At 39.7% G+C, this 27,356-nt stretch overlaps 2 protein-coding genes across 9 annotated transcripts in view; one reads left to right on the top strand and one right to left on the bottom strand.

Annotated features, from left to right (window-relative positions):
* BCL2L13 (BCL2 like 13) overlaps window positions 1–19,989 on the top strand; it is an 88,961-nt gene extending 68,972 nt beyond the window's left edge. The window contains 1 exon segment of the mRNA XM_044756190.2: window positions 17,620–19,989. Coding sequence (XP_044612125.1) covers window positions 17,620–18,426 — 807 coding nt within the window. The 3' untranslated portion in view covers window positions 18,427–19,989.
* A 5,314-nt stretch (window positions 19,990–25,303) lies between these two features.
* The window catches only part of BID (BH3 interacting domain death agonist), a 28,854-nt gene continuing 26,801 nt past the window's right edge, over window positions 25,304–27,356 (bottom strand). For all 8 annotated transcript variants that reach the window (XM_014854177.3, XM_070495003.1, XM_044756191.2 and 5 more), the window contains one exon: window positions 25,304–27,056. In XM_014854177.3, the coding sequence (XP_014709663.1) occupies window positions 27,045–27,056 (12 nt within the window). In that variant the 3' untranslated portion in view covers window positions 25,304–27,044. The remainder of the gene's footprint in view (window positions 27,057–27,356) is intronic.

The following is a 27,356-nucleotide window of genomic DNA, read 5'->3' as shown; positions in this document are numbered from 1 at the left end:
TATTTCAGTTTCTTCTCTACTTTTTATTTGAAGGTTTTCATGCACATATCTTTGTGTTTGTGTTTCTTGCTTGAAGAAAACACCAAGAATAACCTTTTCCATTTCCTTCTTGCCATGAACTCAGGGAAAAGCACTGGTACGGTAATTGGGGGGACTTCAGCCTAAGAGTTAGGGTAGCATAGTTGATAAAAGCATGGACCCTGGAAGTAAACTGTTTGGGCTTAAATCCAATCCGAGTTTTATGACTTTGGGCAAATTACTTATTATTCTCTTCAGTTGCTTCAATTTCCTTGTCTGTAAAATGGAAATAATAGTAAGATTTACTTGACAGCATTGCAAGATTTAAATAGATTAAGTAAAGTCTTTAGAAGAGCACTTAAGAGTTATGTAAGGTATACCTCTTGTTATTGACATCTAGTTCTCATAGCAAGCTAGAGACGTTGGGCAAGTTCTTAATCTCTCTAGGCTTAATCTATTTAAAAAAAAAAAGGGGGGGGGGAAGGCCAGCCCCGGGGCTGAGTGGTTAAGTTCATGCACTCTGCTTAGGCAGCCCAGGATTTCACTGTTTCGGATCCTGGGTGCGGACCTCGCACCACTCATCAAGCCATGCTGAGGTGGTGTCCCACATAGCAGAGCCAGAAGGACCTACAACTAGAATGTTCAACTATGTACTGCGGTGTTTTGGGGAGAAGAAAAAGAAAAAAAAAGAGAGAGAGATTGGCAACAGATGTTAGCTCAGGCGCCAATCTTTAAAAAAAAAAAAAAAAGGCATAGTTTGCTGATTCTTTTGTGCATAAACTCTGATAGTTGGTCCCAATTAGTTTTATATTTTTGAGTCCTTGAAGTTATTCCTTTGTGTTTTTGTATCAGTAGGACTACAGAGCTGGATATTTCCAACAATATAAATATTTTGTGCTAAAAGTGATTCAGATTGTGGAAGTGGCTCTAAAGCTGGTTGAAGACGTTATTCTCCCAGTGTGCTAAGTTTAGGTGAGGTATTACTCAAAACAGCTCTTCATCTTTTACTGAAAGCCTACTCTTCATTAGTGACAGTAATTGTTAAGAGAGAGACCTCTTTTTATATTTTTGCTTTATATGAATTAGTTCCTAGGAGTAAAATTCTTGGTGGTCATCTATTCTTTCTTTTAAACTTTTTACATTAGGGAGAAAAAAAACTTCTTACATTAGAGCACAGAATTTTTGGTGAATCTTTATTAAAAGGTCACATCCCAAATGCAGAAATAAATTGTAAGGGATGGAGACCATGACGACAAAGAAAAAAGCAATTAAATCTGAATTGGCTTTTGAGCAATGTATTATTCCAAAGTTGTAATTTGACAAACTTGTTGATCTAGTATGTTCGATGAGGTGAAAAGTTCCTCTAGATGTGGAACAAAGAATGTTTTTAACTCTTTTGCTATCTTTGAGCTGTTAAAAATAAAGAGAAAACTCATTTTTCACTAAATTCTATTTAATTTAATTTTTCCCTTATTTCTTCATGATGGAACTTTTGAAATTTCCTTTTCACTTGTTTTGGCTTAGAGCCCTAAAGAAAAAGTAGTGAAAGTCTGCTTTCTGAGAATTAATATTCTTACTTCTTTTGTTATGGTTCTTTTGTTTTGTTTTGCTTTTGCTTTTTAAATCGGTTCTTGTTATTAGAGGTTCTGTTTTTAGAAATGCAGGTAAGTAACTTGTTGAGAATTCCTGTAAGTGAGCACTTAAGACCTCTCTGACCATTGGATAACCATTCTGTTTGAAGAGTTCTGTAATTGTAAGGCTGCTCTGTGAATCCAGCTGTACTGTACATTTTTTGAAATGGCATGGAAACATTGCAAAACTTGTAGAGTGTGAACAGAGAATGCGAGCAGAGGTGATTCTAAGACTAAGAATAAAGAACAAGGGAAATTACCTTCCTTATCTCCAGATAACTCAGTTGGGAGGTGGAGGTGGTTAGTAGCACCTTTTGAGTTTGTAGAGGAAAAGTTTTAAATGTTAATGGAAGAGGCAGGCGTGGTGGTCTAGTGGTTAAGATTCGGCCCAGTTTGTTTCCCGGTCGTGGAACTACGCTACCTGTCCGTCAGTTGTCATACTGCAGCAGTGGCTCACAGAGAACTAAAAACTAACAACTAGGACACACAACCATGCACTGAAGCTTTAAAAAGAAAGAAAAGAAAAAGGAAAAAATAAATATTAATAGAAGACTAAGAAGAATACACTATATTTTAAGTAACTTATTGTGGAATAACTGATGTTCTTTGACTATTTGGCATAACTTTGTTTCTTTATGTTTGTTATTTTGGGTTTTTTTTTGAGGAAGATTAGCCTTGAGCTAAATGCTGCCAATCCTCCTCTTTTTGCTGAGGAAGACTGGTCCTGAGCTAATGTCCATGCCCATCTTCCTCTACTTTATATGTGGGACCCCTACCACAGCATGGCTTGCCAAGAGGTTCCATGTCCTCACCCAGGATCTGAACCTGCAAACCCCAGGCCACCGAAGCGGAACGTGTGCGCTTAACCGCTGAGCCACTGGGCCAGCCCCTGGCATAACTTTGAAATGCAAATTCTTTGGATTTTGGTGTAGAATAGCAGGTTATGGTACGTGTTATATTGCACATAAAAGATGTTCCATCTTTATGGGTTGGTGATTCCAAGGCAGCAATCATGCAGAAAGAGAAATGACAGCTCTTCTGCAGTGGAAAAGATCCCAGATTCGAGAACTGGACCAGCTTGTCTAAGTTCCCCCAAACTAATATTATATTAATAGGATTATATTCAACTAATATAATCCTATTAGTATGATATGTATGGAATCCTGTAAGGCACATGGGAGGAATGGGACTGAGAAAAGAAAGAAATACAACAAAGATGTTATAAAAACATATCCTTAATCTCTGGGAACTTAGTGGGGATGTAAGGCAGATACACACTATTTACTATATGTTTTATGGCAAAGAGAACAGATAAATCATTTAAGAGTTTAGAGACAATGAGAAGGGTTCAGAAGGGCAGAATTGAAAGGAGGGCATTCTAGGTGGATGGAACAAGGTAATGAGTCACAAAACAGGGATGTTGAGTTCTCTCTTCAGCACCAGCACTGTGTGACCTTGAACAACAGACACTGAGATGCAGTCCATATGTGTAGAAATATAGAGATGAATAAAGAGCTGCACCTACCAGTACCTGAGAAAACCAAAGTAGCTAGTGTTCAGAGCTGCTTTTATATCCAAAGATGGGACCAATTTTCCTGTCAGTCAAGCATTTATTGAGCACCGCTGTTTGCTCGGCATACATTAGGCATTACAAGGGGGATAATCAAGTTTAAAGCATATTTTCTTCCCTTGAGGTATTTATAATCTAGTTGGGGAGAGGATTAATACTTTTGAATAAATTAGTGAGAAATATGATATAAAATGTATAATTATGGGGGCTGGCCCCGTGGCCGAGTGGTTTAGTCTGCACGCTCCGCTGCCGGCGGCCCAGTGTTTCGTTGGTTCGAATCCTGGGTGCGGACATGGCACTGCTCATCAAACCACGCTGAGGCAGCGTCCCACATGCCACAACTAGAAGGACCCACAACGAAGAATATACAACTATGTACCGGGGGGCTTTGGGGAGAAAAAGAAAAAATAAAATCTTTAAAAAAAAAAAAATGTATAATTATGATACTTTGTGTGGCCCGAACTCAGAGCTATGAATTCAGGAGAAATAAGAGAGGGGGATTGGATTCAGTCTAGAGAGGGTGGAATTTAAGCCAGACCCTGGTAGAGCCGGATGAGGAGTCTTAAACTGGGACCCATGGATATTTCAGGGAGTCTGAAATTCCCCCTAAAATGGTATACTGCTTTGTATGAATGCACACTTTTAAGGGAGAAGTCTCACACCTTTCATTATATTTGCAAAACATTTGTGTTCCTCAAAATGTTAACACCAGTACCCACATGAATAAGAAGCCAGGGCTTGGGAATTTAGTGCAGCACTTGTAGGGACGATGAGCACCCTCCCCAAGATAAGCCTTCCCTCTTATGTGGAGCACTCACTATGTGGTTAAGACAAATGTAGGCTAAAGGCTGGCTCTAGGAATAGAGAGGAAATTAGCCTTGCCTCCTCTAATACCATTCACTGTACTGCAGCTTTAAAAAACACTTTTTTTCGTATACGTATCCATTTATTAATACCTGAATTAAAATTATTAGCAGTTAGGGAAAAGTTGTGTAAGATATTAAAATACAAGAGACATATGCAACATGCAGTGTTAAGGGAAAAAACTCGTATATTGAGTAAATGACATACATTTTTTGGATTGGTATTATAATATTTAAAAGCATCAGAAATATCGCAAGATACATTTGAGCCTAAAAATGTTATCTGACGCTTATAAAGTTATAGTTTTCTTAGATGCTATTTCCCTAGCCTTGTTATTTTTTCTTATTTTTCTTTTTTTGAGGTAATGTTGGTTTATAAATATTATGTAAATTTCAAGTATACATCATATTTCAGCTTCTGTGTAGACTGTATTGTGCTCACTACTAAAAGTCTATTGCCGTCCATTCCCATACGCATGTTCCCCTTTATCCCTTTAGCCCCGTACCGTCTTCCCCTCTGGTAACCATCAGTCTGTTCTCAGTATCTATGTATTTGGTGTTTGTTTATCTTCCACATATGCATGATATCATATGGTATTTGGCTTTCTTGGTCTGACTCATTTCACTTAAGATAATACCTTCAAGGTCCATCCATGTTGTTGCAAATGGCAAGATTTCATCTTTTTTTTTAATGGCTGAATAGTATTTCATTGTATACGTGTACCACATCTTCTTTATCAGTTCATCTGTTGATGGGCACTTAGGTTGCCTCTAAGTCTTGGCTATTGTGAATAACACCGCAGTGAACATAAGGGTACATATATCTTTTCCAATTAGTGTTTTTGTGTTCTTTGGATAAATACCCAGAAGTGGAATAGCTGGATCATATGGTATTTCTGTTTTTAATTTTTTCAGGAATCTCCTTACTGTTTTCCATAGTGGCTGTCCCAATTTACATTCCCGCCAGCAGTATATAAGGGTTCCTTTTTTTCCACATCTTATCCAACACTTATTCTTTGTCTTTTTAATAATAGCCCTTCTGACAGGTGTGAGGTGATATCTCATTGTAGTTTTCATTTGCGCTTCCCTAATAATTAGTAATGTTGAACATGTTTTCATGTGCCTATTGGCCATCTCTATATCTTCTTTGGAAAAAATTACTGTTCAGATCCTCTGTCCATTTGTTGATTGGGTTGTTTTTCTGTTGTTGAGTTGTATGAGTTCTTTATATATTTTGGAGATTAACCCCATATTGGATATATGATTTGCAGATATCTTCTTCCAGTTGATAGGTTGTCTTTTCTTTTCGTTGATGATTTTCTTTGCCATGCAGAAGCCTTTTAGTTGGGTGTAGTCCCATTTGTTTATTTTTTCTTTTGTTTCCCTTGCCTGAGGAGACATATTCAAAAAATACTGCTAAGACTGTCGTCAAAGAGCATACTGCCTGTGTTCTCTTCTAGGAATTTTATGGTTTCAGGTCTTACATTCAAGTCTTTAATCCATTTTGAGTTAATTTTTGTGTATAGTGTAAGATAATGGTCTACTTTCATTCTTTTGCATGTGGCAGTCCAGTTTTCCCAACACCATTTGTTTAAGAGGCTTTCTTTTCTCCATTGTATAGTCTTGGCCCCTTTGTCAAAGATTGGCTGTCCATAGATGTGTAGGTTTATTTCTGGGCTCTCGATTCTGTTGCTTGGATCTATGTGTATAGTGTCAGTTTTACTTCTTCCTTTCCAATTTGGATCCCTTTTATTTCTTTTTCTTGTCTGATTGCTCTGGCTAGGACTTCCAATGCTATGTTGAATAAGAGTGGTGAGAGTGAGCATCCTTGTCTTGTTCCTCTACTTGGAGGGATGGCTTTCAGTTTTTCACCATTGAGTGTGATGTTAGCTGTGAGTTTGTCATATATGACCTTTATTATGTTGAGCTACTTTCCTTCTATGTCCATTTTATTGAGAGTTATCATAAATAGACATTGAATCTTGTCAAATGCTTTCTCTGCATCTGTTAAGATGAGCATGATTTTTATTCCTCATTTTGTTAATGTGATATATCACATTGTTTGATTTGCAGATGTTGAAGTAGGCCTGGCCCTGGAATAAATCCTACTTGATTGTGGTGTATGACCCTTTTAATGTATTGTATGTGATTTGCTTATATTCTGTTGAGGATTTTTGTGTCTATGTTCATCAGCTATATATATATATTAAAGATTGGCACCTGAGCTAACAACTGTTGCCGATCTTTTTTTTCCTGCTTTTTCTCCCCAAATCCCCCCATTACATAGTTGTATATTTTAGTTGTGGGTCCTTCTAGTGTGGCATGTGGGACATCACCTCACTGTGGCCTGACGAGCGGTGCCATGTATGTGCCCAGGATCCGAACCAGTGAAACCCTGAGCTGTTGAAGCAGAGCACGCAAACTTAACCACTTGGCCATGGGGCTGGCCCCCATCAGCAATATTGGTCTGTAATTTTCCTTTTTTGTGTTGTCTTTGTCTGGTTTTGGAATAAGGGTAATTTTGGCCTCATAAATGAGTTAGAAAGTGTCCTGTCCTCTTTAGTTTTTTGGCAGAGTTTGAGAAGGATAGGTATTAAATCTTCTTTGAATGTTTGGTGGAATTCAGCAGAGAAGCCATCTGGTCGTGGACTTTTATTTTTTGAAAAGTTTTTGGTTACTGTTCAATCTTTTTACTAATGATTGGTCTATTCAGATTTTCTGTTTCTTCTTGATTCAATTTTTGGAGGTTGTATGATTCTATGAATTTATCCATCTGTTCTAGGTTATCCAATTTGTTGGTGTGTAGTTTTTCATAGTATTCTCCTATAATCCTTGTATTTCTGTGGTATCTGTTGTAATTCCTCCTCTTTCACTTCTGAATTTATTTATTTGAGCCTTATCTCTTTTTTTCTTAGTGACTCTAGCTAAGAGTTTGTCAGTTATATCTCTTCAAAGAACCAGCTGTTAGTTTCATTGATCCTCTCTATTGTCTTTTTAGTCTCTGTTTCATTTATTTCCACTCTGATTTTTATTATTTCCTTCTTTCTACTAACGTTGGGCTTCATTTTTCTTCTTTTTCTAGTTCTTTTTGGTGTAATGTTAGATTGTTTATTGAAGATTTTTCTGGTTTCTTAACTTTCTTTAAGGTAGGCCTGTATTACTATAAATTTCCTGCTTAGTACTGCTTTTCCTGCATCCCATAGATTTTGGTATGTTGTGTTTTCATTTTCATTTGTCTCCAGATATTTTTTGATTTCTCCTTTGATTTCTTCATTGATCCAGTAGTTGTTCAGTAGCATGTTGTTTAGTCTCTACATATTTGTGGCTTTTTCAGCTTTCTTCTTGTGGTTGATTTCTAATTTCATACCATTGTGGTTGTAAAAGATGCTTGATATGATTTCAGTCTTAAATTTATTAAGACTTGTTTTATTTCCCAATATATGGTCTGTCCTGGAGAATGTTCCATGTGCACTTGAGAAGAATGTGTATCTCTTAAGTCCATCTGGTTCTAATGTTTCATTTAAGGCCAATGTTTCCTTGTTAATTCTCTATCCATTGATGTAAAAGGGATATTAAAGTCCTCTACTATTATTGTATTGCTGTCAGTTTCTCCTTTTAGGTCTGTTAATAGTTGCTTTATATACTTTGGTGCTCCTATATTAGGTACATATATATTAATAAATGTTATGTCTTCTTGATAGATTGTCCCCTTCATCATTATATAATGTCCATCTTTGTCTCTTTTTTTTGGCTTGAAGTCTATTTTGTCTGATATGATTATGGCTATACCTGCTTTCTTTTGGTTGCCATTTTCTAGGAGTATTATCTTCCATCCCTGAAGTTTGAGTCTATGTTTGTCTTTAGAGCTGAGATGTGTCTCCTGGAGGCAACATATTGTTGGGTCTTGTTTTTAAATCCATCCAGCCACTCAGTGTCTTTTGTTTGGTGAAGTCAATCCATTTATGTTTAGGGTGATTATTGATATATCAAGGCTTAATACTGCCATTTTATCTTAGTTTTTTGGTTGCTTTATCTGCCCATTGTTTCTTTTTCCTTATGTTTCTGTCTGCCATTTCAATTTGGTGGTTTTCTGTATTGTGTTTCTCAGTTTCCTCTTTTTTTATGTTTTTTGTTTCTGCTCTGAATTTTTGTTTTGTGGTTCCCATGAGGTTTGTATAAAAGATCTCATTGATGAGCTAGTCCTTTTTCTGCTGATAACATCTTATCTCCATTTGCCTGTGGAGGTTCTGTCTTTTTCTTTTTCCTCATTTTTTTGTTGTCACTAATTATCCCTTTTTGTATTGTGAGTTTGTTACCAAATTGAAGTGGTTATAGTTATTTTTAATTCTTTCTTTCCCTCTACCCTTTATATGATAATTGTTTACTAACCTATTCTGATACAGAGTTGCAATTTTCTGATTCTGTCTATTTGTCACCTTGCTTAAAGCTTTGTATACCTTTGCCTTTTTGTTTCAGGTGGGAGAGGGCTTTTCAAGATTTCTTGTAAGGCAGGTTAGTGGCAATGAACCCCCTCAGCTTTTGTTTGTCTGGGAAAGCCTTTATTTCTCCTTCATATTGGAAAGATAACTTTGCTGGATAGAGTATTCTTGGCTCACAGTTTTCATCTTTCAATATTTAATCATATCATTCCACTCTCTCCTGGCCTGTAGAGTTTCTGCTGAGAAATCCACTGATAGCCTAATGGGAATTCCTTTGTAGGTTACTGGTTTTTTCCCCTCTCTGGTCACCCTCAATCGTTCTTCTTTGTCACTGACTTTTGACAGTTTTAATATAATGTGCCTTGGAGAAGGTCTTCTTGCATCAAGATCATTAGGTGTTCTGTTAGTTTCGTGTACTTGTCTATCCAGTTTCTTCCCCAAGTTTTGGCAGTTCTCAGCTATATTTCTTTAAGCTCTCTGCTCCATTATCCCTCCCTTCTCCTTCTGGGAAACTCATTATCTTTAGGTTGCTTTTCCTAATTGAGTTGTATATTTCCTGTAGAATTTCTCCATTTTTAAAAAATCTTAGCTCTCTCCCTTCCACCTGAATCATTTCTAGATTGCTAATTCTCTTTTGCATATGGTCTGCTCTATCTCCAGTGCTTTCTGCTTTATTCTCCATCTCATTTATTGTGTTCTTCAGCTCCAAAATTTCTTCTTGGTTATTTTTTAGAGTTTCAGTCTCCTTGGTGAAGTACTTCTTCTGTTTGTTAATTTTATTCCTGAACTCATTGATTTGTCTTTTTTTTTTTTTTTAAAGATTGGCACCTGAGCTAACAACTGTTGCCAATCTTTTTTTTTTTTTTTTCCTGCTTTGTCTCCCCCAAACCCCTCCTGGTACATAGTTGTGTATCTTAGTTGCAGGTCCTTCTAGTTGTGGCATATGGGATGCCACCTCAGTGTGGCCTGACAAACGGTACCATGTCTGCACCCAGGATACAAACCGGTGAAACCCTGGGCTGCTGAAGTGGAGCACATGACGTTAACCACTCGGCCACAGGGCCGGCCCCCTGATGTGTCTTTTTGAGTTTTCTTGTAGCTTGTTGAGTTTCTTTGTGACAGCTGTTTTGAATTGTGTATCAGTTAGATTGCAGTCTTCCATGACTTCAAGTTTGGTTTCTGGAGAGTTGTCATTTTCTTTTTGTGATACCATGTTTCTGTAGTTCTTCATGGTGCTTGATGAGTTCCTCCTCTGCTGGTGCGTTTGTCATAGCAAATACCTTTCTTACTTGGGTAAGCTTTGTTTGCTTTGATTCTGAGCTGCTTCTGGTTATATCTGAGAGCCTATGCTTTTCACCCTCCACTGCCTCTGCCAGAGGTATTGTCAGTGCCATTCTTGTGCTGCTTGTGCCTCTGAGTTTGCTGGTGCTTTGCTGCTTACAGTGGCACTGCAGTTGCAGGTGTCACCACCAGGGTCACAAGACTGACAAGCACTTCTGCTGCTTCTAGGGTCACCTGGATCACAGGTTCCCCCACTGTGGCGGATGGAGGGGGAGAGTGGGATGGGAGGCAGGGTAATAGGCGCCTCTGCCACATTCAAGTTTGTTGGGTCGGCAGGCATCACTGCTGCAGGTGAGGGTGTTGAAGTTGCAGGCACCACTGCAGCTGAGGGGCCCCAGAGGTTGTGGGCTCTGCTTTCACTGTTACCTGGCTCTCAACAGCCTCTCTACGGGTGCTGGTGCTGCTGCTGTGTGTGCCACCTGCACTGCTGCTCCCAGGTTTTCTGGAAGTGCTGGCACCACCACTGCTAGGTGGGCCAGTGTTATAGAGGACTTTACAACTGCCACGGGGGTAGAGGTACCTGGTCACAAGGGCTGCTGGGGTCTCTGGAGCCTCTGGGGTCTGGCACCTATGTGGTTCCTGGAGCCTCAGGTAACAGGCACCACCCACCACTGCTCGGGAGGAGGAACAGCTGAGTTGCAAGTGCGACTGCAATTCCTGGAGCCTCTGGTCTCAAGTGCTGGTGCAATTCCTGGAACTTCAGGTCACCGGCACCACTGTCGCTGCCAGGGGTATTGGGGTCTTGGATGCAGCTCCCACTGCTGTGCAGGCCAGGGTCAAAGGCATAACCACTGGGGTTTGGAGGCTGGGTCACATTTATTGTCATGGTTCCCAAAGCTTCCAGTTGCAGCCCTACAGTTGGCCCTGGCACCTCTGGGAGTGTGGGCTGCCTGGGTTCCTGGGGTCTCCATTCATGAATGTTACCTCCGTTCCTGGGCCCTCTGCTAGAAGGCGTCGCCACGGTTCCTAGAGCCTCCAGTCTTGGGAGCTGCCACTGCTGCTCCCCTAGTTCAACCACCTCCAGGAGGTCCAGTCCACCCATCTTCAGATGTATAGATGTATGGATCTCTCAGGTGGTCTGGTGTGCTATGCAGAGTCCATTGTTGGTTGATGGATGTCTTACTGGTTGTAACTTAGAGGGGAGAGACAAAGGGAACAACTCACTCTGCCATGATGCTGACATCACTTCAAAATTTTTTTTTATTGAAGTACAATTGACATACAGTATTATGTTAGTTTCAAGTGTACAGTATAGTGATTCAACATTTGTATACATTGTGAAATGATCACCACAATAAGTCTAGTTACAATCTGTCACCATACAAAGTTAATACAATATTAAGTGTATTCCTCATGCTGTACATAACAGCCCGTGACTTATTTATTTTATAACTGAAAGTTTGTACTTCTTGATCTCCTTCATCCATTGCACACCCTCCTTAACCCCCCTCCTCTCTGACAACCACCAGTCTGTTCTCAGTATCTGTGAGTCTGAGTTTTGTTTTGTTTTGATTTTTAGATTCCACACAAGTGAAGTTATGCAGTATTTGTCTTTCTCTGTCTGACTGACTTCACTTAGTATCTTACCCTCAAAATCCATCCATGTTGTTGCAAATGGCAAGATTTCATTCTTTTCTATGGCTGAGTAGTATTCCATTGTGTGTGTGTGTGTGTGTGTGTGTGTGTGTATACACACACCACATCTTCTTTATCCATTCATCCATCAATGGACAGTTCATTTGTTTCCATGTCTTGGCTATTGTAAATAATCCTGCAGTTGAACATAGGAATGCTAAAAATTTCTGTATTTGGTTTTCTAAGAAAACTTTTAATGTGTTCAAGAAGAGATTATTATTCTCAATATTGTATGACTTTGCCCCCTTCATAACTGAAAGAGTCAGATAATTAGAAATAGATTTCAAATGTAGCACTACTCTATTTTATAAAATTCAAACCCAGCCTTTATCTAATGGCTGATGCTACCTTAGATTTATCTCTTCTGCTCTGAGTTATTGATGATGTCCAAGAGTTGCCATATTGGGAGATGAGAGGGAGTTTGATTTGGTTTTCAATAGAATCAAGACCTTTGTCAAACTCAGTAAGACTGTGGAGAAAGCACTCACCTTCTAGGAGATAGAGGCATATCCTTGTTTTATGTCCAGGTGGACATTGGGATTTTGCTTTCCGTGCATTGGTATCATGCCTGACCTTCCCTGCTTCTCCGCTTTCATCTTTCTTCATTGCTCATCTTAAGCTTTGGAACACTGAAGAGCTAGTTGCCTGCGTATACTGTGAATTTCTCAGCACCCTGTTTTTATCTATGCTTTTCTGCTGCCTGGAGCATCTTTCTCACATCTTTGTTGGTTCTTACTCATTCCTTAAGATCCAGCTCTGTTGTTCTCTCTTCTAAGAAGCCTTCTGTGAATCTCTAAATAAATTCCACTCCCCCCCCCCCGCCATGCTCCTAGAGTACCCTGTGTTTGTCTCCTTCACTAGATTTTAAACTATATTTTAAACTTTTTGAGGGCAGAGATGACATTGTTTTATTACAAGCCTCTAAGTAGCACAGTTCCCAACAATAAGAAATAACTACTTCAGGAATAGGGGAAATCCAGTATGACTCCCAGGTTTTTGGCTTAGGTGACTAGGGAAATGATGCTTTTCATCTGCAAATTGAATTTCAGGGTCAAGGAGACAGTCAGGAGTCTTTTGCATTAGTTCTAGTGAATGACGGTGATTGCTTATATTAGAGGAATAGCAGAAAATGTTGAGAGAAGGGGAAAAAATAGATTTAGATGTATTAAGATAAATTTAAGAATAAATATTTTGAGATGTGTTTAGTACTTAATGATTAAATATAGGGAGAGGAAGATGATGATGAGATAGATGCTAGCTAAAATAAAAAATTATTAAGTATGGGGTAAGACAGAGAAATGATGTAGAAGTGGTATTTGTAGTTTCTATTCTTCGGTAGGACAAGCATTGTCTTCTGGCTTCTGTAACTGATGACCTCTGCTGTTCATGGGTATGTACAGTCTTGATGTGCTGCTTTTGTTTGTGAGAGGACTCTTTGTTATCATTCATTATTGATGATAGGCTCAGAACTGTTGAGTGGCTTTACATTACCATTATACTGATGAAAATATAATGAGAGTTTATAAAGCAGATGAATCCTGGGGCCGGCCCCATGGCCCAGTGGTTAAGTTCGCATGCTCCGTTTCGGCCGCCCAGGGTTTCTCTGGTTCGGATCCTGGGCGCAGACATGGCACTGCTCATCAGGCCATGCTGAGGCGGCATCCCATATGCCACAACTAGAAGGACCCACAACTGAAAATACACAACTATGTACTGGGGGGCTTTGGGAGAAAAAGGAAAAATAAAATCTTTAAAAGAGATGAATCCCATAAGATTGTGGCTGTGAAAGTCTCTTTTAGTCATGTGGGGGTTGAAGGCTCGGAAAGGAATTCATAGGAGGAATGGCACTAATGGCAGATATCTTTTTAAAAATTAAAAAATAAAATTATTACCCAGCAGAGACTACTAGTTACTTTAGTACTTTTCCCCTCTGTTTCCTTTACTCTCAACCTTAATTCAAGCACCCGTGCCCCTAAACAATTGGTTATTTTAATATTCAGCTATGTAGCAGTCTCGTTTAAGAATAAAAGATAAAACTCTTAACAATTCAACAATAAAAAGACAACCCAATTTAAAAATAGTCAAAAGATTTGAATAGACATTGTTCCAAAGAAGATACAGATGGGCGGGAAGCACATGAAAAGATACTCAACATCATTAGTCAGTAGGAAATGCGAATCAAAACTACAGTGAGATACCACTTCCCATCCCCTAGGATGGCTGTAATTAAAAAAAAAAAAAAAGACAATAACAAGTGTTAGGGAGGATGTGGAGAAATTGGAGCCCTTAGACATTGCTGGGAGGAATATAAATTGGTGCACTTGCTTTGGAAAATAGTTTGGCAGGTCCTCAATAAATTAAACATAGAATTATCATATGACCCAGCAATTCCACTCCTAGGTAGATACAGAGTTGAAAATAGGTGGTCAAACAAAACCTTGTACATAGCATCACTATTTCTAATCAACAAAAGGTGAAAACAACCCAGATGTCAGCTGACTGATAATTAATCAACAAAATGTGGTATATCCATATTTTGACGCAAATAATCCATAACCAACCTATAAATCAAAATTGAGGTGAGTTTATTATGAGCCAAAGTGAGGATTATAACTCGGGAAGGCCTTAGAAGGCGTTCCAGAGAAGCATGAGTTTCAGTACAGTCTTATATATTTTTAGAACAAAGAGGATACATTAAACACACCCAGGATACATTTTCAAAGAGGTATTCAGTTAGCAGGTCAACATGACCATGATGCCAGGAAAGGGACCAGGCCTTACCAATAGGGTATAGGAGGGGAAGTATGCATTCTTTATCTCAAGAGAGATTCCTTACTTTAATGGATAAGCAGATGTACAATGTATGTTTGATAGACCATAAGTCAGGCTTTCTAGTTCAAGCCAAACCAGTTTTGAACTCGAATAGTTACCCCATATACCTCAATATGTGAAAATCTCTAGTCACATACAATGAACTATTTTGAAGCTATAAAAAGAAAGGAAGTACTGATACATGCTACAACATGGACAAACCTTGAAAACATCATGCTAAGTGAAAGAAGGCAGACACAGCAGGCTACATATTATATGATTCCATTTATATGGACTTCCCAAAATAGGCAAATCCAGAGACAGAAACTAGATTAGTTGTTGCCAGAGGATAGAGGAGGGGAGAATCGGGAGTGACTGCTGAAGGTTTTCTTTTTGAGATGATGGAAACATTCAGGAATTAAATAGTGATGATGTTTGCACACATTGTGAATATACTAAAAATTACTGAATTGTACAGCTAAAAATGGTGAATGTTAGGTTATGTGGATTTTTTTATTTTAAGGATTTTATTTTTGGGGGGGCTGGCCCCGTGGTCGAGTGATTAAGTCCTCACGCTCCACTTCGGCGGCCCTGGGTCTCACTGGTTAGGATCCTGGGTGAGGACATGGCACCGCTCGTCAAGCCATGCTGAGGCAGCGTCCCACATGCCACAACTAGAAGGACCCACAACTGAAAATACGCAACTATGTACCAGGAGGATTTGGGAGAAAAATGAAAAATAAAATCTTTTAAAAAAAAAAAAAAAGATTTTTTTTTTTCCTTCTTCTCCCCAAAGCCCCCAGGTACATAGTTGTGTATTTTCAGTTGTGGGTCCTTCTAGTTGTGGCATGTGGGACGCCGCCTCAGCATGGCCTGATGAGTGGTGCCATGTCCTCACCCAGGATCCTAACCAGTGAGACCCTGGGCCACCGAAGTGGAGCGTGAGGACTTAACCACTCGGCCACGGGGCCAGCCCCAGTTATGTGGATTTTATGAATGTAAATCTCAATCCTAAAAAACACAATAAAAGATAAAAAAAAAGGAATACCAATTCCTAATAGTATATTCATATGCCCTGCCCTTTATTTTAGAGATGTGCAAAAGAAATTCAGGAGATTCTCTTTACCTGACTCAAAGTATTTCATACCTTATTATGAGATTGTTGAATATCCACTGATCTCGAGTTCCTAGGAGGTAGCAGAGCCCCATTTATATTTAAATTCTTTTTAAAAAGTGGAAATAGATTTTCTTTTACTAAGTCATGGCATTGTAAAAAATTTTTATAGTACACACTTTTCTTGTAATTCTGTCCCATAGAAGTAACCCCTATATTGGTTTGATGTATAGTAGTATACTTTCTAAAGAGATTTTATTTGCCAGTTTTGTGATGTCTCTATTAAAAGAGATGGGGGAGGAAGGAAAAGATTATCATCTTCTCTACTCAAAGAAGGGTATCATTTCAAATTGCTTTTACTTTTTAAATTTTTTTATCTAGATGGTACTTTGGAGTAGCTCTTTGTCCCATCACGTACCACCAAAACAACAATAGTAATAAAACAATGACAATAAAAACAATGAAAAAAATAGCATACTTTATTGATTGCTTTCTATGTAGAAGGTACTATGCTAAGCACTATAAATACTATGTGTGATTTTTGTAAGTCTTATCAAGTTAGTCATTCCCATTTTACTTAGGAGGAAATCGAAGTTTTAAAGGATTAAACAAGGCATTCAAATTCACACAGCTGGTATGTGGTGGAGCTGGAATTCAAACCAGTTCTTCTTTACTACAGACATTGTATTTGTAATTACTGTAATGTTTTGCCTCTCTACTTGTATTCCATTCATGGGCTGCCCCTGATGCCTGCCAAGACCTCTTCTGAAGGAGCCTGAAGCAAGGGTTGAGGGGCTAAAATGCGGGGCAGTTTAGAATGTTGACATTATGACCATGTGATGTTTTCAGTTGTATTTCTCGTGTCCTTTTTGTGGGGCTGATAGAAGGACTCCTGATTTATGTTAGAGCCTTAGTATACACAGAGAGTTGTTGGTCTTGATTAAAGAGTAAAATTATATTTTATATGGCTTCATATAAATAGCAGCCATAATCACAAAATAAAGTAGGAATTAATTTGCTTTACATATCTTGCTGAGACTTTCTGTAGCATTTCTGAGTGTAATCCAGACTTTCTGTAAAACTTTCTGTAGACGTCTGTGACATTACACTCCATTAGTTCTCTTCCTGCCTTTCTAATCATGTCTTAGCCTCTGAGTTCCCCAGCACCCCGTGCATACTCCTATCTTAAAGATTACTGTATCATACTGAAATTAGTTATTCATATGTCAGTCTTCACATCGAGAAAGTGAATTTTTTAAGAAAAAGAATTGGGTCTCATTCTTCCTTATACCCTGGTGCCTAACACAGCACCCTCATAGGCAATAAACACACAATGGGTCCTGTTAAACTAAACTGTGAAATGTGAACATGGAGACTGACACTATTTGTTATTGCTGCTTTTGTGTAGACTCTTGTCAAAGAGAGAATCAAGAAGCTTCCATTTCTAGTGTCTCTCGGTCCTGCCACTGCTATCAGAGTAATTGGAAAGTGAAGCTCTCATTATTATGTTGTAGCTCGGAGACTTCATTGACTAACCATTTCCTGTTGAATAAAGTCCATGTTTCTTTGCTCTCTCGGGTTCCTCCATGGTCCTGTCCTAAGTGAATTTTCCATTCTTCTTCATGGACACTGTGCATTACTTAAACTGGGCTACTTGCTATTCCCCTTTTTTATATTCTATGCTTTTGATGATAGTGTGTCTTCTACATGGCTTTTCACCATGGAACCTTAGGCATTTTTCAGATGTCCAGTATAAATGCTGGTTCCCTCATTAGCTTTCAGTCATGTACCTGCCCTTTCCAGCCTCTACCAAAAGAAGTCATTTCCCATCTGAACTCTTAATAGTCCTTGGACTATGGTATAGCATTGCCCTACTAAGAGATGAAGTCCTTGAGAACAAGGTTCTTGCCTTTGTTTTCTCTGCTGTTTGGCATTAATTATTGCATTGAATATATATAAATTCAGTATAAATTAACTTTTTGATTTTTTAACTTCAAGGAGACTGGTCAGAGGACCATCTTGTTAAAATTCTTCCTCTGCATTGGTCTACAGGTAAATGTGTTCAATCCAGAAACTACATAGATTTACACAATGTATTTATTCCTAGAACTTCAGTTGAAGAAAGAATTTTTTTCCAGATTTATAATTATTTTAAATATATTTGCCATTCTTTATATTGACTCTCCTTCTTTTCTAGGGCACTGTGTTTAATCTTGAGTCAGAGGAGGAGGAATACCCTGGAACTGTTGCAGAAGATAGCAATGACATTTATATCCTGCCCAGTGACAACTCTGGACAAGTTAGTCCTCCAGAGTCTCCAACTGTGACAACTTCTTGGCAGTCAGAGAGCTTACCTGTTTCACTGTCAGCCAGCCAGAGTTGGCACACAGAAAGCCTACCAGTGTCCCTAGGTCCTGAGTCCTGGCAGCAGATCGCAATGGATCCTGAAGAAGTCAAAAGCTTAGATAGCAATGGAGCTGGAGAGAAGAGTGAGAACAACTCTTCTAATTCTGACATTGTGCATGTGGAGAAGGAAGAAATACCTGAGGGTGTGGAAGAGGCTGCTGTGGCGTCTGTGGTCTTGCCAAGCAGGGAGCTGCAAGAGGCATTTCCTGAAGCCCCAGCTCCCTCGCTTCCACATATCACTGCCACTTCCTTGCTGGAGCCGAGGGAACCCGACACAGAAATGATTGCGGTCGAGAAAGTCAGCCCTGCTACATCTGTTTTTGTAGAACTTGATGAAGAAGAGCTGAAAGCAGCCACAGTTGAACCTATTAAACTGGAGGAGCAGGTGATCCCTGCTCTGGAGCCCACGAAAACACTGCTGAGTGAAGAGGAGAGAAGTGTCAGGAAGCAGAGTCTTACGGAAGTGTTCTCCTCTGCCAGAGAAGAGAAGGCCATCCCACTGTCTGAGGGCAAGGCTATACTGCTGTTTGGAGGGGCTGCCGCTGTTGCCATCCTGGCAGTGGCAGTTGGGGTAGCACTGGCGCTGAGAAAGAAATAGCAGATTTTTTGGAAGAGAAAGAAGACAAAAAGGATGTAAGGTTTTAGTCGTATTGACTGAATTTGAACTGCCAGCAGCTGATTGGACATTTGTGGAACACTGTGGGATAATTGGGGACTTCTGCTCAAGAAGGCAGTGGATTGGTCCACGTATTAGGGCTTAAGGCAGAGGGTGTTCATGTTTGTCTGATTGTAAGTTCCAAGGGCTTTGGCTTGTGCTAGATTCAGAATCTTATGAGTAAAGTACTCTCTCTAGAAGAGGGTTTCTCAACCTTGGCATTAATGACATCTTGAACATTCTTTATTGTAGGAGGCTGTCCCGTGCACTATAGAATGTTTAGCAACATCCGTGGTGTCTGCCCACTAAAGCCCAGTAGCACCCTTCCCTCAGTTGTGACAACTAAAAATGTCTCCTGACATTGCCAAATGTCCCCTGGGGGTAAAATTGTTCCCCTTGAAAAACACATCTTTACAGAGAGAGGGTTAATTTAGGAGAATCTGGGGTAGAAATTACCAGGCAAGAGAACTTAGCTGTGGGCTCCTCAGCTAGGGACTTGTTCCTGCCCTTGGAATTTCATCTTTCCTGATGAACATGCTGTGTTTCACAGCCATTCCTTTTTGGCTCTTCTTTCCTTCCCCGCCTTCTTAGTCCTGTAGTGTGAGGGTGCGCTCCCCTTATGTCTCAGCTGCATCTCAGGTACTGCAGCTTCTCTTCAACCCCAGGTTCCTTCTACGATCCCAGGGGACAGTCCTTGCTCTGCACCCATCAAGTCCTTGATGCTTCCTACAGCTCCACCTTGTAAAGATGTTGCCTTTAGTAATCTTTAAAAACATAAATATAAAATAAAAGAGATCTAGGGTTCCCTGCCTGTGAGTGCAAGGGCCAGTAACTGGCTAGTGAGATTTGTCTCGTTCAGAAGCAGAGTGGCTTAGATGACTATTGAGGTCTCTTCTGGCCCTTTTGTCTATGGCCACCCTACTGAGCTTATGGTTACTTCCCAGCAGCATCTCTGTTGCAGGATGGTCACTGTATATCCTGGGCCAGTGTGTTTTCCCAGTATCTGGCCTCAGTTTTCTTACTGGTCAGCTAGCTCTTCTTTGGTCTCTTGCCATGTGGTAAGGATTTTCATACTTGGGCTTATAGGCCAATTGAATCATAATTCATATTAAATACAGAAAGTCTCCTAAATATCATTGAAGTGAAAAGAAAAGAGAAGCTTGAATTTCTCTAGGCTATCCTAGAGATTCTAGTTGGCTTTCAGAGTTCAAGAATGAAGGGTTCTTTGCTGAACTCTTCAGTCCAAATGCCAGAGTGATAAACCAAAATGATCCTAATCAGTATGTGTTAGTTGAGAATCAGCATAATTTTCTTTCATCTGGCCAATCCCTTCCCTAAAGTGTGGGTGGGACTGTGTCCTTTCACGCCTGATGATCACAGTGTTACTGTGCAGGACACACATGCTTGATACAAATCATCTCAGATTTATCTTAGTAAATGTAACAAATTACTTTTTAGATCCTGAAATTTGTAATAAAATTACTTTACCTACCGTGATCACCAAAACTTGATGTTTTAAATGTGCTTTCTTTTTGAAATTTATTTTTTAAAATTAAATCTTCTCCCTGAAGCAGTACTATTTAAAAGTTGGTTAAGAAAAGATCTGCAGTGTGTTGATGTGTGTGTTCAGCTTTGTCACGCAGTGTATTTTCATGTTCTGAGTTTTAGCGTTTCATTCAGGGCGTGATGTTTTTAAGGGTTTTGATCTGCCTTGATTAATACAGCTAGGGGTGAGGGGAGAAATGAGATGAGTGAAGTAAAGCTTTTTCCTCCTTGGGCTCTGACAGTTGCATTCAATTACTCTGTATTCTAATTGGTTATGTTTGTGTGTGCATAGGGTGAGTTACCTTGATTTTTTTTCCCCTTTTATAATAAAATATTTTCCTCCCAGTATTCACAGTTTTTAAACTCTGGATTCTCAAACCCATTGGCTGAACACATTTAAGCATTAATGGAAACCAGGTTCGTTTCTGAGCTGCTAAAAGGAGATCTGTGGCTTAGGATATTTGGGTCTGTGTTCTCCACAAAAGGAAAGAATAAGACATGTGATATGATGCTGCTGCATGCTGCTTTATTTTCCCGTCTGTTGAACATTAACCCAAAGTGATTTGGCCAGTTGCATTTTGCTAGGTAATGGTAGGTAGATATTCTTTTCCATTGGCTTTCTCGGGATTGAACCGTTGTTAGTTCCTGAGTAAAAGGATGTGTCAGTGTCCCCCTTCTTTCTTCACTTCCTTATCCTCTGCCTCTGGCAGTGGAAGGGAATACCCTAATAAGGACTGCTTCGTACAGCAGCTCCTATTCTTTGCTGTTAAATTTAAAAAGATTATTTCTCAAACATCCCTCCCCCTTTTTGATGGGGGCTGGTAGGAGGCCATTCCTTCTTGCCCCGATTTACATCACATCTACACTTAAGGTAAAGGGAAGATTCAGAATAAATCCAACTTGCTTATGGAACTCAAATGCAGAATTAAGAACATCACCCTATTTATCATTCCTCACTCTTTGAACTATTGAAGAGAAGTTGTGTCCCCGCCTCCTCAGAAGATTAGCCCTGAGCTAACATCTGCTGCCAATCCACCTCTTTTTGTTGAAGAAGACTGGCCCTGAGCTAACATCCATGCCCATCTTTCTCTATTTTGTATGTGGGACGCCTGCCACAGCTTGGCTTGATAAGTGCTGTGTAGGTCTGCACCTGGGATCCAAACCGGCAAACCCCATGCCACCAAAGCAGAGTGCATGAACTTAACCGCTGTACCACTGGGTGGGCTCCATGTTGAGGAAAAGTTTTTGTTAGAAAATTCTCTAGAACTTGTCTTAACTGCTCTATTGAATGTAATGATTTCTGATCACTTGGCAAAAAGCCAAAGAAGGTTTCTTGAGAAAAATATCAGAATTAAAGAATGCCAATTTGTCTTCTCTGTATTAGAATAACAGTGCTGGGCCCAGAAATCAGTCAGTATCTACAGTGTGCCTTAGGGGGACTCTCATGATTATCACTGGCCTCTAGAGAGCTTTCTAGATAAACATAAGCATTGACCATCAGGTCACATTCACCACCCAAAGGCATCCTTGACACCTCCTCTCACCTGTGTTTCTGTCCCATCTCTAATATCAAATGCAGCCGCTACCTAGGTTTGTCCTAGGGGGAATAAACAGTGAACTCAGAGACGTGGTGTTTTTGAACCACAACTACTCTTAATTTCCTGTGGAAATTAATTTCCTCAGCCTTTTTGCTAATTTCCTCTGGTGATACATGAGTAATGCCTACTCCTTGCCTTTTTCCCTAATGGCATGACATGTGAACAAATGTCGTACCCAGAGAATTTTTAAATTACTTTGAGATGTTTTATAGAAATAAAAGGTATTATAGCTAAGAATTTTTCCCTTTTCCTTTTTTTCTCTCAATTTCTTATGTCTTCTTACACAAACTTATGTTTCAAAGAATTTGAGGAGGTGGTAATCATAGTTTGTTAAGAGGGCCTGTCGGCTATCTGATCACTTACAGAAACAGCCTCTAGTCTCTGAACCAATTCCCTCACAAACATTATCTCATTTAAAGTCTCAGCAACACACCTGATGCCAGAAAAATGTTTCGTCTTCTCTGGAGGACCAAGATCAGCCATTAGTGATGAGCTCCTGTTATACCATTCATCACTGAGGAGCTTCAGCTGTGACATAGGTTTGAGTTTACGGTGCATATTTTTTTTCCATATTAGAATATCCTTTTCCTAAAAAATGTGTGGTAATTATAATTTTAACAAATGTAATATGCCAGAGATTGTTCCAATGCCCTCACATACCTTATTTCACCCTGTGTTCTAATAGTTATGCACAGTTGTTTTATTCCCATTTTACAGATCAAGCAAACCTAATGAGAGTTTAATAACCTTTCTGAAGTCTTCTAGTGTAATCCAGCAATGATTTAAATTTTTCTGACTCCAAGTCTAGTGCTGCTTCCAGTTTTTACCATTTTTGTGACCCTGCAAAGAAGTATCAGCAGGCTCTGCAAACAGTTGTGCCAATTGTATACTGCACCAGGGCAGCCTGTGCTCACCATGGTGTGTGTCCTGGAAGAAGGGGAGCCTTTTCCTAACTTGTACAAAGGTACCTGCAGGCTGGTCTAAATATTGAGCATGTTCTACTAGAGAAACTAAGAGTGAAGCTTAGGTCCAGCGTTGTTCCCAACTTCTAGTTAGACCGGATGTTTTCCCTCTAAATATTGAATGCCTTATGGTTATCACTGGTATAGATCTTCCGTTAGCTTTCTTAGTTAATGTGTTAGATAAGTATTTCTGCTTGTAAGCAAGGGTGAGGCAATCTGACACGGGAACCATTACAATGATTGCGGGGAGCACCACGGCACCTTTCCAGGTCAGCTCCTTCCCCCCGCCTAGGCCATGGGTTGCAAAGTGCGGGATACCTCTAGACATTGCTTGGCCTCTCAACACTCAGAAGTCGCCAGCTCAAACAGGAGGGTTGACCCAGCACAGCCACAGGCTCAGAAGCTGACACTAGGTGACTTCCCGGTAAAAACCTTCCATTCTATTCTATGTATACTAGGGAATGTAAAGTTAATAGTAGCCTTGGCTGTAGAATACCAATTTCTTGAAATTCAGTCACTATTTTTTAGTTACCTCATAGATGGAGCTCCATGGTGAGTTGGAAACTCATGTTACTAAAATACTAATATATCTCCTCTTCCCTTTCTTTCCACAAGACTACTTAACCTCTACCTGGCTTGCCATGTTCCTGTGAATTAAAACCATCAGGGTCCTCCACATGTTTGTGTTTACACTGCAAGAGCCCTAGCCAGGCAGCTGCTTCATTGTAAGCTCAGGTTGGAATTGTTCTCAGGGATATTTGCAAGGCCTTGTAATAAGTTAAAAAAGTAGCAGCTGGCTCCAGGTGATTCTTGCCCTGGTCTCACCTCTCCTAAGGGGAAATTTTATAGTGATATTGCTCATTTCAGTGAGTGTTCTTTGCACCACTAAGAAGAAATTGGTTAATTAGTGCACTATTTAGAACAAAAATTTTGACATTTTAAAATTACTAGTTTGTTGCTGCCTTCCCTGGTTTGAATAAAAGGAAGGAGAGATACAACCTTACCTGTTACAGTCTGGAATGATTCGGTGGTTCCTGATAATTTCTAGCAAGAGAATTGTATTATATAGACTAGTCCTTGGCCAGCACGAAAGGAACAGAGAATTTTTCTCCTAGACCTGTACTTTTCCTGCTACCATAGTCTTCCATTTCTTTCGCCCTTCAGATTAAAAGTGCCTCTTTCTACCTAACTCATTCCTTGACTGAGTCAATTTATTATTGGTTCTAATGCTTTCATCTTAGAATTACTGGAATTAAGTGGTAATTTTGGTAACTAGGTTACCACAAGCATTTCACTTAAGCAGCATATATTTCCTTTTTCTGTATGAAGTTCCATTAACTCTACTTGCTACAGCTCTGATTTGCTCAATTTATTACTGTGAGTTATTCTGGCTCCTTTTCTCTCCTGTTACCTGCCTTTTGGCCAATCTACTCTTCATCAGGGGAAAGGAACAAGATTAAAATCTATGAATTGTGCTTTCTGTGAGAAGCAGTGTGTGTGTGGGGGGGGGGGGAGAACACATTGGAGGTTGCAATAAAATGAGATTTCAAGTTAACCAACAGACTCATCTTTCTATTCATATGGTAACCTTATGCCCTTGATTTAGGAGGGGTCATTTCAGATAATCTTCTAGTCTTCTTAAGTACATACTTGATTTGACTTCGGTTCTGAAAACATGATCACAATATCCAAAGGACACTCCACATTCAAGTTCCCAAGTCAGCACAGCTAATGACAGTTTTTGAAAATAAAAACAGGCTGTGGGGCCATGATCCTGAAAGGCAGCCCTGAACATCTCAGCAGGTAATGCTGGATCTTAAGAGCTGAGGTCAGGAATGATTTGAACTCCTGAATACACCAAATAAATATTCCACCAGACTTTCAGATATGCCAAGCATCTTTTGAGAAGAAAACTTTTTATCTTTTACCAAGGAATGTCCGTCACTTAATTCAAAAGTTAAAAAAACAGGATGAAACATATTCTCTGAATTAGCCACTTCCCAATTAAATACGCAAGGATTGTGTTACCAGTGTAAAATCTGTCAACTTCCAAGCTGTGCCTGAGTTATGGCTAAGATATGCTCACAAGCAGAACATTTTTGATACAGTGGAATCATTTTATAATGCTGACTTGGGTCAGAGGTGATAATCTTGCTGACTCAAAGTGTATCTTATCTAACTTGGTCTGGAAACATTTACACTAAAATGTGTACATTACATTAAAACAGTTGCCTACTGTAGTAATTTAAGCAGAACAGTAGAAGGTAAAGATGCTGTGAAAGATTAAAAGTATATAGTCCAGAAGTATTTGCTGTTGTAGAGCTCTTTTCTCTCCCAGTAATTTAGAGTTGACTACTATAATTGCTTCTTCCGGAAGAAAATCTCTCCCCTAGTGAGACTCTGATTGTATTGACTGATGTTTATGTATGGATGAGAGTGTGTGTGTGTGTGTTTATGCGTACATCAACTTATTTCCACTGTGATGCAAATTCTTAAAAAAAAAAAGTCCACTCTCAAACATTCATAACAATAGTGTTACTGGAGGGTTTATTTCCAAATGGTGGTCTTTGCACTGCACGGCAACATCTGTTTGCGTTGAGTATCTGCAGCATACTGCAGACAGCAGATTGAGACACAGCCCTGGTATATGTAATGCTGAACAATGTAGTTATTTTTCTTTCCTGATGAATTTAAACTCTCAAGGACGGAAAAGTGTTTGGTAACAACAAAGTATTTTATTAGTACTTCATTACTCTTGTTCATATGCTTCTCCAGAGCATCATGTTCATAGTAACAAGGGCATTACTGTTAGAATAAAGGGAATGTGTGTGGTGTGGACCCAGCATCCACCACCATACTTTTAAACAGAATCCCAGGAAACGCTCTTCGCTGAGAACGACAGACCAGTGTTGCACTGTTTCTAAACATTAAGCTCTCCCTGGTTTATTCTGGCACTACCTAAGAGACCTACTTTTGTTATAGGTATCTGACTGTGTCCCTAGGAAAGGGAACCACCTCAACTGTTGAATTTTTAAAAGCCTTAACTGTTCTTTCCTCTTTCTTTTGTGCCTAAACACCTGTTCTCTCCAGATGCAGCTTCTTAGGCATGGATGAGCTGAGGGGTATGACTGGAAAATGAAAACATAAGATTATTAACAGACATTCCCCACAGGTATGCAGAAGCTTCTGGTACTCTATCAACTTAACATTTTTTTTTTTTAAAGATTTTATTTTTTCCTTTTTCTCCCCAAAGCCCCCTGGTACACAGTTGTATATTCTTCGTCGTGGGTCCTTCTAGTTGTGGCATGTGGGACGCTGCCTCAGCGTGGTTTGATAAGCAGTGCCATGTCTGCGCCCAGGATTCGAACCAACTAAACACTGGGCCGCCGGCAGCGGAGCGTGCAAACTTAACCACTCAGCCACGGGGCCAGCCCCTCAACTTAACATTTTTATCAAAGCCTTCACTTCTTGGAAAGAGAAAAGGTGCCTGATTTTGAAAACTGTGGTTGATATAGGCCTCCAAACCTATGGTTCTTCTTGACTCAAATAAAAGGAAATCAAGTTGAAAAAAGTCAAACACATGTTTTGAGGCCTGATTTCTCCATTGTTTGAGTACAAAACTGTAGTCCAGAAGCTCTTGTGCTATTTGATTTTCAAACAGGAACACTATTACCTCCTTAGTATTTTGAGAGGAATTTTTCATTTGTAAGGGGTATGTGCATTCCTTCTCCAATCCTTGCTCTCCTCAGACACAACACTGCCTACTCTAAGATCATGCCCAAGGTTGCACTTTAATAAACAGTAAAGATTTTTTGTTTTTGTTTTGTTTTGTTTTATTGTTTTGTTTTTTGGGGGTTTTTTGAGGAAGATTAGCCCTGAGCTAATATCTGCTGCTAATCCTCCTCTTTTTGCTGAGGAAGACTGACCCTGAGCTAACATCCATGCCCATCTTCCTCTATTTTATGTAGGATGGCTGCCACAGCATGGCTTGACAAGCGGTGCATAGGTCCGCACCCGGGATCCGAACCAGAGAACCCTGGGCCGCCAAAGTGGAACATGCGAACTCTGCTGCACCACTGGGCTGGCCCCTTATTTTTTTTTTTAACAAAAAAACATTGTGGTTTTTTTCTTCTGCCTTACAATCTGCTTTTAAATTTAATTTTCATGTGGGGACCTATACGGCCGAAGATAAAGGCACAGTGTGTAGACAGATTTAGAAGATGGTATGAAAACTCATTCAAATATGTGCAAGTTGACGTTTTCATTATATTAATATAGAGATTCCTAAATGGGTCACCAGCTTAGAAATCATCTTTAAAATAGAAATAAATAGCTATTATCTCGTGCCTATCTTGTCTAAGAACCTTGTTTAAATGGCAATGGCTCCGTCTCTGTTGAAGGCAGCTATACTGCTGTCACCATATGAGGTTTTAACCAGTTACGCTTTTGCATCCATTCAATCCATCTCCTAGAGCAAGAAAGCAAAAACAGCCCGAATTAGTCTCATTCACAAACCAGGACTCAGTACTTAAGAACTCTAGTGCCACAATCAAGAGAGGTGAAGCTGGGGTTTATGCAAAAACACACTCTCTGGAGCCCTGTCATCCTCACGTCCCTGCAGCCTCCTTCGCTACATGAGAACTGCAAAACACAGGCTCTCAAGGTGCTGTGACCTGGGTGTGCACACCTCTGAGCCACTTACGGTGCCAAGAGGCTTCTTAGTGATCGGAGGCATCGAGGTTCTGCTCTGCCCTTCAGTGTCTGGTAA

This window comes from Equus asinus, chromosome 22 (genome assembly GCF_041296235.1).
Source record: "Equus asinus isolate D_3611 breed Donkey chromosome 22, EquAss-T2T_v2, whole genome shotgun sequence".
Lineage (NCBI taxonomy): Eukaryota > Metazoa > Chordata > Mammalia > Perissodactyla > Equidae > Equus > Equus asinus.
This window is presented reverse-complemented; position numbering and strand designations above follow the sequence as displayed.